Source organism: Pundamilia nyererei, unplaced genomic scaffold, assembly GCF_000239375.1.
Source record: "Pundamilia nyererei isolate P.nyererei 1_Seehausen unplaced genomic scaffold, PunNye1.0 scaffold00027, whole genome shotgun sequence".
NCBI lineage: Eukaryota > Metazoa > Chordata > Actinopteri > Cichliformes > Cichlidae > Pundamilia > Pundamilia nyererei.
In genome coordinates this window covers 1,877,349-1,889,740 of record NW_005187428.1, presented here as the reverse complement: position 1 = coordinate 1,889,740, position 12,392 = coordinate 1,877,349, and the positions used below count along the sequence as shown (strand labels likewise).

Below are 12,392 nucleotides of genomic sequence, written 5' to 3'. Positions count from 1 at the left end.
CACTTTAATCTCTGTGGTACGTTTCACAGCACTGCCCACAAGAGATGTCTTCACTTCAAGAGCGCCTAATACTTCCTGACCTTGCCACTGTCCCGTTGTCCCCGCACAGTTTTATTGCCTCTCGCCGTCATTATCAACTTCTGATTGGTACAGTCGGTGACAGTATCAGAGTTTCACTATAATTGACAGGATTTGGTCTCACAGGTTTGGAGGGCTTGTCTGCACTGTAGAAACCACTGAACTGTGAAACGGAGCCAGTGAATTACCTCTGGAAGCATGATGGGGAGTCGGTGCGCCATGAGATGTTCGGTGAAGGTCAAACAGAAAATTGTGCATTCCCAGAATGATCAAAGACGTGTTGAGGAGACTTGATTCACAATGCACGGTGGGAGTTTACCAGTCTAAGAAAATGTAGAGTAAAAGTGGCTCACCTGCACATAATTGCTTGATAAAAGTCCTTTTTTTTTTATAATATATGAAAGCCTTGTTTTAGCACAGTAAGCTCATTGTGACTTTCCGAGCATAAAAGACAAATGCTGAGTGGGACGTGAAGTTAAATCAGTTTCAGGGAAGAAAATGAGACCGAAATTAATTTGAGATTCAGATTTTCAGATTGCAGGTCCCTTTGTAATTATTGCTATAAAACAACATGCATAGATGGCGCACAAGATAAGGACAGTGTGCTTAACTCATCTTTATTCTAATCAGCTGATGAATCAAAACGGTTAATAATTAAATTAGTTTCATTCCACTGCTTCTCACTGAAATATCAAATTGGAGTAGATCAAAGTGTGGTTTGATGAAAGTGAGATTTAATGTCTTTACCATGAAGGATTTAATAGGATGTCACCTCACAGTCCAGCAGTTTCACTATCTTAATCATAGGATTCTTCTTCCTTTGAACACCTTGACCTTGATCGCTTATCGGCACAGGCGAACACTGTGAGGCTTTTTGAACGTTAGATATTCACTTTGCTTTGATTAATGCACTTTACTATAGTCACTTGTGCAGTGTGTGAGCTAGTTTCGTACTAAAATCCACAAAAAGGAGGGTAGGAAGACCGCGACAGAGGCGCTGCTGGGCGACTGGTCTTCGATGCTGTTGACGAAGCCTCTGAAAGATCTGCTGCAGCCCTCCTTGGATCCTAATTGTCAGCACTAGTAAGCTGTTGGCAGTAATCACAACTGGAATGTGAGTTGTTGGGACAGCAGTGTGATTACTTCAGGCCTCTGTGCTTATTTCAGAAACCTGAGCTTATGCTCGCTTAAAGTAGGGATTTGTAATTTCTATCAGCCACCAAACCCTATTTGTGTGCAGCAGACAGAGTGGTACAAATGACCAGAAAAGGCCATTCAGGCATAGTTTATTACCTGAAAAGGTTCATTTCATTTAGTTTAATCTTTAGGGGGAAAAAACGAACCTGCCCTGTCTCTGAAAAGAGAAATAAACAAATGACGTGTCTGCAAAGTCATCCAGATATCTTTTTTTTTTCACTTCCCACTAACCAGATGGCAGTTAGATTTCAGACACAGGGTTCTGGAAGACAATCAAGGAACAAGATTGCTTTTTTAGGAAGGAGGATTGGTTTAACTATACGTCAAATTAAAGGCCCTACGCACACACATATACACACAAACAAGCGTCTGTTTTGACTGTGTGTCAGTTCCTGTGTGTCCAAGCGTGTCCCTGTTTTTAGGTGTTGGCGCTAGCTGGGAGGCGGTGAGGTCATGTACAGAAGTGTCTCAGAGCAGCCCTGATGGAATACCGCACTGCTTTTAAGGTCAACTGCACAAACTCTGCCACGCAGGTTGATACAGGGACTCATGAATGTTTGATTGGTCTATTATCCAAAGCCAGGTGAGGACATTCATCCCCCCGTTTCTAGAATTCAAATATTCCTTTGAGTCTGACATTTCTCCTACAGTCTGAGGCAACCCCGCGGTTTCACTCTCTCTCGGCGCGCCGAGCTTCATCTGCAATGCTGTCATCTCGCTGTCGGACAATTCTACAGAATGCGTTGTTTTTAAAGGCCGGCGCCAGCGCGAGCACGGTATGGTTTTAGGTGGGTGGAAGTGGGGAATTGATATTCAGTCATCTCGACATTCCTCTTCATCCTCTGCAGTGAGGATAAGAATCCGGTCATCCGTCTTTGTGTCTCACCCGTGTCAGCTTAGGGTAGCAGGGGTAGCAAATGTGAGTACCTGGTACTTAGAGACAACAAGAACAAAGTAGGAACATTACTTTAATCTGCAGCTGCTGTTAATTCCTACCTCTGCCATCATCCACGAGGCTTTGTGTATCTCAGCTTTCCCTTATGAACAATCCATCACTGTTACTGTTTCTCTCCAGAGTGCGCTTGCTGCTTTCCTTTCTCATCTGCTCGCTGCTAGGCTTTCCTTCCAAAAGAAGACAGTCACTGCAACACACTGTATTCCACAACAGACGTGCCTGCATCACTCCACTCGCCGCAGTAAAGTACATGCGAGGGAATGCTGTCTTCCATTTTTTATGGATCTCTTAATAGGCTTTCAGCAGCACATCCAGAACCTATAATTGACACCTGCTTTCAGTCATTGTCTGCCATTAGATAGGAAAATGACTTGACCTGTAATGAACTGCAAAACTAATGACATCTGTGCGAGATTAGTCAACTTGAAAGCAAACTGTTGTACATGAAGTCCCATCAAGCGTGATATTAAAATGTCCACTTTTACATCTTTCCGCCCGAGCTCTGTAAAAGCCCAGACTGTTGGGCCCAACATGATGGAAACCTGAAGCTAATGACTCAAGCAGACGTCTGTGGGCATTAGACAACTTCATTTATGAAATAGTCAACCTCCCGTGTAGCGATACATTCACATTACCCTGCCTCACTTGAGAGACGGACTACTGTCACAGCCACTGAGCAATGCTGATGTTCCTTCCTACCTGCATTCATCTTACTCTCGGGAGGTAATGGTCTACTCAGGTCATTTGCGCATTAGGGTCTCACTCATTCATCTCACCCCACCTGCGAACGTGTGAATTGCCGGTCCTCTGCAGCACACGGAGAGATGTTTAGATGACACGGAAAACATACGTGCCCTGAATCATTCATTTTAAGTCCCAGTGCTGCTGGTGGCCTAGCATGTCAGCACAGAGCCGCTTGTGAATATGCAGATTATGCTCATACGAATGAATTTGCAGATTTTTTCCCTGGATCTGTTAATTGCCTTGGAGACATCGGGATTTTCTATTTGATAAAGTAATAATCTTGAAAAGTAATCAGATGTGCATGTGGCTACAGGATGTCACTGTGTTTGCAGCTAAATGTTTGAATTGGATTGAATTGTCTTTATTGTCCCAGGGGGGACTATCTGGTAGTCTATGCAACCCACACATGTCATAAATGAATGAGGAAAAAAAACATAAATTCATATATAATATACTACATTGGATGCTTTTGTAATAAACTAGCAGTGAGCTGGTAAAGCACTAGAAAAATGTTATTTACATAAAATCCATCGTCCATACAAAAATCCATATTGAAATGTGTATATAGTAGCAGGGGCTACAGCTTGTTTAACCACCCAGCAAACACAAAAATGATCTGATTTGGCCTTTTTTGAGAAGGAATACCTCCATCTTTTTCCAGCATTTCCTCCTGAGTGCTAGGGGCAGGGATTATAGCCTCAACCTTATATCACAATGTTTGAAGAAACTTTACAATGAGGACACATTTTCACTGATGACACATTACCTAGTTTGAAGTGTGAATCTATTGCAAGTCAAATGCAAAGGTAGCATTTTCCCAGGAAAATTCAAGTATAAATAACTTCTCAGTAGCTGCACAATGTTGTCGCCTAATAAAACTGAAAGATGTTTCCTACCTGGGATGTTGTATCTTAGATCCAGCTTTTTAACCACCCTGTTTTTCCACCTGTAATCGCATCAGTAATTTCCGTCCACCATTTGCTCTTCCCGTCACATGGAGTGAAACTAGCAAGTCCTCTCCCGAAGCTCGGTGGAGTCATTTGTTTACATGTGTTTTGCACATCACCAGCTGCTAGCATCTCCTCCTTGTAGCCTGGTTGTAATAGACGGCGTGTTTGTGCCTCATGAGGCGAATTGAATTTATCGTTTCCACATTTAGTGGAGACAGTTTTCTTGCGTGTTTTTCAAAGCACTGTGATTTGTTAGAGGTTGTTAAAGTAGCTCCCATTTTAGGCTTCAGGCAACGGGGACTTTTTTCCAAATTCGTTATGAAAAAAGTCGCCGTCCACATGCAAAAAATTATCTCATGCATACCAAAAGAACAAGTGGTAATATAACCTTAACCGTAAAGAAATGTTGGCCAATTAAAAGTCCACAAACAATAAAGCGAGATTTCTACTTTCCGTGCACACGATTTCTGCTTGGGCCCCATAACATAAATTTCATCATCAAACATTGAGTATGAGGTTGTCCAAATTTTGTGACAGCGCAGATAATTTAGATAACAGTGCACCAACTACGCACGCGCCCAGGCAGTGGACTTTAAAGAAGTATAATAAGAACTACAACTCGGCCGTCCAGCTATCTGTGTCCGTGTCCGCAATCAAGCATAACCCAGGCTCAACACGGCGCACAGTCCAACATCAAAAAAGGAAATAAAGCTGCACACCTTTAACATTGTGAGACAAAATCCACGTTTTATTCGACCACATGTTAAAAATAGAAACTGAGGTTTTTAAAACCTTCACTGTGGCAGTTTTTCAAAAGCTCGTGAACATATTAGCCTCGGGCATGTCTCTTGCTTTCAGACATGCCTGGGATTGTATTGCAAATTTTTTACATTTTGCGATATCATTTTATAACAGTGTTTATGAATGACCTGAATTACCTTTGTTGCACATGTTGGCATTAAATCAAATTTTGTCATCAAAATAGGAGCATATAATGGCCTAGTATCGCCAAAGCTATGTCTTTTATAAAACAGGTGAAAAGACAACAAAGTTTCAGGGAAAGTCAGGAAGTGTCTCTCTTCTTCAGTTTGGTATCCTTGGTTTTAGTGCTTAGTAAGTGGTGCTGAGGGTGCCTGCTAAAGTAAAGAAAACGAGGTGACGAAAACAGTTTGATTTCAGGTTTGCCTTGAACAGAGACGGATTTGGCTTTCTAGCAGAAGACAGGCACGTTAATTTGATGGGACTGGGGATGAGTCAGTCCAACCTGACAGAAGCGCAGCCTTTAATCTGTTGAATGCAGCCTGTTCACCATTGAAAAATGACATGTTTTATTTGTGCTCAGGTATACCATGAAACATTCCTCATCAGTGTCATGCATGTGTGCCAGAAAAGCTCTTTTCTCCTTGTGTTGAATTTTTGGGTTCCCTTTGCGTCTCCATATTCCATTTTAATGTGGGAATAAGAACAAAACACACCGGTGGCTGTCGCCGAGGACCACAGACTTAATCGATCTCTCCGGGGTTCGGCATCACACTGCTCCCTTCCCCTTTTTGCTTTTACTCAACGTGATAGTACTCGCTGTATCTTTCACAAGCTGTTTGGCTAACAGAGGTCACGGAGGATATGTAGCGCATTTGGTCACGACGTGAAAGCATTAGCCGATGCCAGCAGGTGTGTAATTATATATGAAACAGTGTTTTAAAAGAGGAACATCGCAATGGCGTGTAGAAACTAGGCCGGGGAGAGGTGACATCAGAGGGAGTCCTATTTATTCTTCGCCCACTTCAAATGTGTGACTTTTTATTTGAAGGTGTGAAATATCCCAAGGTCACCGTAACTATCTTCAAGACTATTAAAAATACCGTTAGGCACACGCAACAACTTGACATGCTAAATAAACCTCCTGTGTGGAAGATTTTCCCTGTTTGTGTTCCTACCCAGTGTGCTCACTCTTATCTGTCTTGTGTGTGTTTCAGGTACGGTGACATGGTGCCAAAAACAATCGTAGGGAAGGTGTTTGGGTCCATATGCTCTCTGAGTGGGGTGCTGGTCATTGCCTTGCCTGTCCCTGTCATAGTGTCAAACTTCAGCCGTATCTACCACCAAAGCCAGCGGGCAGAGAAACGACGAGCACAGAGGGTATTGGCTCCCCGCCTTCCCCCTTCCTTTGCCACTGTCTTCCTTTTCCCCCTATCTGTCTTTATTTTGCTTCTATCTGCCCTCTTTTTTCTCCCCCTCTTCTCTGTCCCTGTCTTATCCGCATGTAACAGAATGACAGGGCAAACGCTATCTTCCAGAATATTAATCTTTTATTGTGCTTCTGCGTATTGTGTGTCTATTGAGCGTATGTGTGTATTGACTTGCTTAAGTATATTTCGGGGTGGTGGGGGGGGGAACGAGGGAAATAAAAGAGCGAATGACAATGACAGAACAAATGATCTTCAGAGTATTGTGTCAGCAGCTTTTTCGATAGCAATATGTGCATTTCTTTCTAAAAGTGTTTGCTAAGGCAGAACTTCCTAATCGTAGATTTGGGCATACCCTTTCTCCACTAAATACTGCGGCTGCCGGGGCGGGTGGAGAGGGCGGGGTGGGGAGGAGGGGTGGTGGAGGAAGACGTAGCCAATTAGTGTGACGGACAAACTGTCAGAGGCTAAAACAGAGGTCTGTTTGTTCAAACAGAAAACTCGCCTCGCTAGAATCCGTGCTGTGAAGATTCGAGGCACTAATGCCTATATGCGCTACAAACAAAATGGGCTCCTGATCGACTCACTGGAGGAGGTAAACCGGATTGGGGGCCAAGCAGCGGCTTGAGGGTGGGGGCTGGGGGCTGACTGACCGGGGCCTCGCTGATGCTTGCATGTCACTCTGCTCAGAGGTGTGGGTAGGGTGGTCGGGGGTGGGGGGGCATGCCACCACACACTATATACACACACACACACACACGGGGAAGCTTTTCATGCTGTAACACAGGGGCTGCTGTCATTCCAGTGCTTCAGTGTGATCGTCCTCTCTTACATCAACCCTCTCAGCTGCAGCATTGACATTCCTTGTCAACACTCCCTCTCTCTGTCCATGCAGCAGGAGGACCAGGCAGGCATACTTGCCTTCTGGTGGAGCCTCAGCCATTACACTCACACTTACTCATTAACCAAGCTCTGCATGTCTGTCCAACAGGGTTTGGAGGGGAAGGAGGGAGACAAAGGCTTACACGACAGTATGTCACCTGTGGAGGCTGTCCGCTCAGCCCACATCTCCTCTAAACTCTGTTTTGGTTTGTTTTTTGTTGCTGTTTGATTTGGGGAGGTTTTTTTGAAGGGGGAGGGGGGGGGGTGTTTTTTTGGATCTGCTGTGTGTTTTGTGCGTATTTTCTAGAGCATCCCAGGTTGTAGTGCAGACTAATACAGCATACCGTCCATCCCAGAGCCGCGCAAAGCTTCATAAAGTGTGTCTCATATGTGTGGTGACATTATGGTGCAGAATGCTGTTGCTGTGTTTGGTACGCTGTGTTTGATCTGTGTCTAGGTGTGCCACTGCTGCCGCATTGAAAGCGATTTCACCTCGAATTGGACTTTTCCTGCTTCTTATCATCAAATTTGTGAAAGAATAAGAAAACCAGTGTTCTCAGCGTAAAGACGCTGCGATTAGTCGCAGTTTCTGTGCACCCACCCCTAAAATGTCGCCGTGTCACTAGGTTCAGTGGACTGGCTGCCATGCTACAGATCAGCATTTCAACTCTCGGTGCTTTTGCGTCCTCGCCACTACATCGCCGAGCTACTTGCTGTTGACTGTCTACTAGCAGAATGTAACCCTGCTCATCTACACTGCTGTGGTTTTCTCTTTGTTTTGTTTTGTTTTTCTCTTTTAACTCTATCAAGGCTTCCAAGGAGGCAGGACAAGCCCTGGTGGGGAAGGCCCCCCGCCCTCCTTTTGAGAGCCAGCATCATCATCTGCTGCACTGCCTGGAAAAGACCACGGTAAAAAAAACAGACAAAAAAAATCTTAGAAGACCTTAAAGCCATGTCGATTAGAAGATGAAAGCTTTGGTATTTTTCATTTTTTACTATCTTGGTAACAGACTTCACACGGTTTAAAATAGCTCTCTGTGGGGGGGGAAAAAAAGCTCCTTTCATTGCATTACTCCTACAGTCTGCGCTGTATCATCAGTAGTTCCAACCTGTTACAGTGAGTTGCAAATAGAAACAAAGTGACTTTTTTTTTCATCTATGCTCAGACTGTACAATCTATTTCCTGTTCAGCATAAGTTAAAAATAGCTTTAAATGGGGCTGGGAAATGTTGAGTCCCCGAGCCAGCGACATGCTAAAGATACCGTGGCTCTGCCATCCACAAGGATTATTTCATCTAAACAAACCGGCGTACTTCATTTTACTGTATCAATAATTTAGAGATGCAGGGGCCTCTTTTATTCTTTGCTCTGACATGAGGTTTACACTCGTGCAGATCTAAACTCTGCAAACAGACGTATGCAGGGAGTGAATCAGTTTTTCTTGTCATGAGATGATCCCTCTCCTATTAACCGGCTTGCCTCTCATCTGGGAAAAGCTCCAAAAAATGGTTTCACACTATTCCCGTGGCGATGAAAAGGTTTACATCAGGTCTTTTACAGTGTGCATTATAGATAACAGACAGAGAGCAGACCGAGAGTGACAGAGGTGAGCTATAAGATTCAAGGCACGGCATCAGATCTTGCACAGCCTCTCTCTGCCACCTGCTGGCGGGGCCCGAAACACACTTTGAAGGCTGACCTTCAAGTTCTGCTCGTTTTTCACAGCGATAACAGTTGTGAATGTTCTCACAGATGGCACTTAATATGGACATCTGGGCCAATATATTTCTATTCCCTTGATGATTCATTTTCCAATTATTAAACAATTTTGCAGTGGATTCTGTTCAGTCTGTTTAGGCTTTACTGTGAAACATCTTTACTCATCATTGAGCAGAGCCAATCATCGATGTAATAGAGTGATTCATAAGCAACACTGAATCCAATTTTTTTTCCTTCTCCAGAATCACGAGTTTGTGGACGAGCAGACCTTTCAGGCAAACTGCATGGAGGTCTCCGTAATGAACAAGTCCGGCTCCCGGACCTCCTCCGTGTCCTCGTCTCCGCACGGCCTGGGCTCATGCTGCTCTCGACGCCATAGAAAGAAGAGCAGCTTCAGCCTGCCCAGCACAAATAACCAGGAGCTCAGCACCATACAGATAAGAGAGAGGCCAGTGGCTAACAGGTATGTAGTCTCTCTGACTTCACAGTGCTTTTTGGGATGCTGAGAAATTCAATGAATGACTTGTGTGTTTTGTGATTTGATCATACATCTACAAGTGATGTCACCTCTTCCCTCCTCAATAAATGTGGAGATATGCAGCAACAGCAAAGAGCAACAAATGAACAAGCAGCTACAAGCACAAGGAAAGATAAAAAAGATCGACAGTACAGCTGGCATATACAGTATGTAGGTTGTATTGACATAAACGCACTAACGTGCTGTAGTTAATGCTGTTATCCCAGCACAGTATTCCTGTTATCTCGGAATAATCCTCACTGTTTTTCACTGGAACTGCTTCCTGCCTAATTGCTCTCATGAAAACTGTTGAAAGCACATTCAGTGGATTATGCAGAGTAACAGGTCTTTTTTCTCCCCCCCCTGTGAGTACCACAAATTAAATACCCTTCCTCTTCATTACAACGGGTGGCAGCAGATTCCCCTGAGCAAACCCATTCCCATAGGCAAGTACAATATAAATGATCTGCAGTTCTTGTTACTTCAGAAGGTCAAAAAAAAAAAGAATCTGCGATTCCAAACTGGGTGGAGTAGTCTGGTGCTATTGCTCTGAAAACGTCTACCGTGTGTGGAACATCATTTCAGTATTTACAATAGAGGACTGTTCTCGGACAGTAAATTAAAAATGTAGGATTTTTACAGCATACGCATCACAGGATGAACCACTTCATAAAGAGGGCGTGTATTCATGCATGTATACAATCCTCACTCGTGTATACGTTGTACAAGAACATATTAAATAACAGGTTTGTGCCGTGTACATTTTGCAAGCTCAGACCTTTCGGCCTCTTTTAATCCCTTGTTTTCTTTCACAGTCGCGCCAGCCTGAACGCTAAACTCGACGAGACCGTGCCCTTGAAATGTGATGAACCTTACATCACTCCCTCCATGGTCAGCTTATCTGCCCCGGTGGTGACTTCATCAGACGGGGACGGCTCCACCACCACAGCATACTCTCAGAGCAACATTGTCCGAGTATCTGCCTTGTAGATGTCACGCCTATCTGATCGGCTAACTGGTCTCAAGAAGCACCAGATGCTGAGGAGAGGGACCACCGAGCATCAACCTGCCATAATCTAAGAAGGATTATAAGATTAACAGAGGTCGAGGGTTTTTTTGAAGTTGTTATCTCATCTGATGTCAAACTCTGCATGGTATTAATATGATGTGGACAGCTGCCTTGGAAGTGAACCAGCAGATCTTGCTCCATCAAGCACAGCAAGAGCAAGGAAGAGGGCGAGGAACGCGTGGTCATCGTCGTTGCCTAAAAATACTGAGGAAAAAAGAAAAACAACTTTATTTTTGATTATGTAATGTAGTCATATTTGTTGTCTATGATTTAAGGAGGAAATGCGGATGTTTAAAGGTCATTCTCGATGGCCTCTGATGACAAAGCACACATATTCATTGCCTGAAGGCGATCTTTGTGAATATTAAATCAGTCTCCTTTACACATCGCGGGACATTCGTTTCACTCACTGCTTGTTACATCGATTGTTTTGAACCCCAACCCCCTTCAATGACATGTTTTCTAACGCTCCCCTCACTGTTGTAAATTCCAAAAACCGTACATCCACCAGAATGGATAACTGTTGTGAATATTCATTAACTGACTCATTAACTAGTTGAAAAACATCGCTCGATGACGAGTAAAATATACTACGCATCCTGACCATGTTTGTGAAATGTGCAAAGTGAAAGTCAAATGACGAATTCTGTGTTAGCTTACATATTTGACATCCTGATATGGATCTGTGTGACAGCCGCTGTCGTTAGTTAATAATTGATACTGAGAACTATACAGGGTATAGATTAGTTAGGTCACAAGGTAGAAACATAAGTCAATGTTCTCGGCGGCACTTAACTAATACTAACCCTAATGTGGACACGTGGTATTTGGACTGAAAACTATATGAGAGAGTTTTGAGCATCAATCCCAATGACTTACCAATTCTTATGATATTCAAAAGCAAGCCTCAGTGGAGTTTACTGTGTCAAAGGGCCATTTTGTACACTTTTCATGTTGTAAATATCTCAGTTAGGACTTTCTCAACCGCATTTGAAGCTGGCTCCTCTCTTATTTCTAGATTTAGTTGACACTTGTTGGCATTCTCTTTCTGTCTGTTAACTGGTTGAATTAAGGATTTGCATGCTCTCATTGCCGAATTCTGTTTTATTAAAGTATGTCTCTGCTTCTTGTTGGTTTGTCAGTAAAAACGAGATTGGTGGGAAGGAAACAAGTGAGCCTGGTATGTCATGATGTAAATTCTGCTTTTAATGAAACACAAGTCTTGTCACGGACCACATATGTAAGCGGCAAGGGAAAAGGGGACAAATGATCACACACATTGTGCATTTGGTGCAGTGGATAGAATAAATACTGTAGCTCTATGGAAACATCCATTAAATGACCCATGTCTTTTCTTTTCTTACAAAAAAAAGAAAGAAAATAATTAGGTAGATCTGATAATGTTTTTTTCACGACCACTCAAAGAGCATCTTTTATAACAGGATGGCATAATAATTAGGTGCTGCTGGAGGACATGTGAAGACCTGACTGGCCCAGCGGTGGGTCGCGGCTGCAGGGTCTCTGGAGGCAGACTGCAGGCCTCTGAGATTGTTTGACAGAGAGCGCAGCACCGACCCCCCCTGCAGAGCTGATTGCGTTAGTCCAGGCAGCTTCTCACAGCATGCACTGCCGCTGCTCTGCAGTGTTTAGTAACTGCTGAGAAGTCAGCCTGCATAAAATCTAAGATAACGCAGCGGCATATAAAATAATAAGCTTCTTATACCCAAAGAAAAAAAAAGAAAAATCCCACTTTGACAACTGGGATTTAATTTAGTTAATATTTGGACAATGACTAGACAAACGTTATTAACTTCTATATTCACTTGCACAGCGAATATGAATACAGTCATTGGGTCTAGAGCCACTTAAAAGATGTTTATAGGGGTGGAAAGTCTATCTTTTCTTATGAAATATGGACTTCATCCTGTTTTTCAGCCGATAAAATTCTGAAGAAAACTGAGGGTTTACTGCAGCGTATATGATTGGGTCACTTAGTGACGTGATGCAGGCAACAGACACTGACAGGACCTCCATGTCTTCAATGATAATTATCTGAAAAACAATAGGCAATTTTAAGAATTAAGAGATCTTTAGA

General features: G+C 43.3%; 1 protein-coding gene across 2 annotated transcripts in view; it reads left to right on the top strand.

Annotated features, from left to right (window-relative positions):
- The window catches only part of LOC102200463 (potassium voltage-gated channel subfamily D member 2-like), a 31,882-nt gene extending 20,257 nt beyond the window's left edge, over positions 1-11,625 (top strand). Inside the window, exons 3-7 of one of the 2 annotated variants that reach the window (XM_005728081.2) lie at positions 5,901-6,063; positions 6,607-6,705; positions 7,803-7,901; positions 8,954-9,174; positions 10,044-11,625. In XM_005728081.2, coding sequence (XP_005728138.1) covers positions 5,901-6,063; positions 6,607-6,705; positions 7,803-7,901; positions 8,954-9,174; positions 10,044-10,218 — 757 coding nt within the window. In that variant the 3' untranslated portion in view covers positions 10,219-11,625. The remainder of the gene's footprint in view (positions 1-5,900; positions 6,064-6,606; positions 6,706-7,802; positions 7,902-8,953; positions 9,175-10,043) is intronic. The other variant, XM_005728082.1, reaches the window with a different exon arrangement.
- The last annotated feature ends 767 nt before the right edge of the window (positions 11,626-12,392 follow it).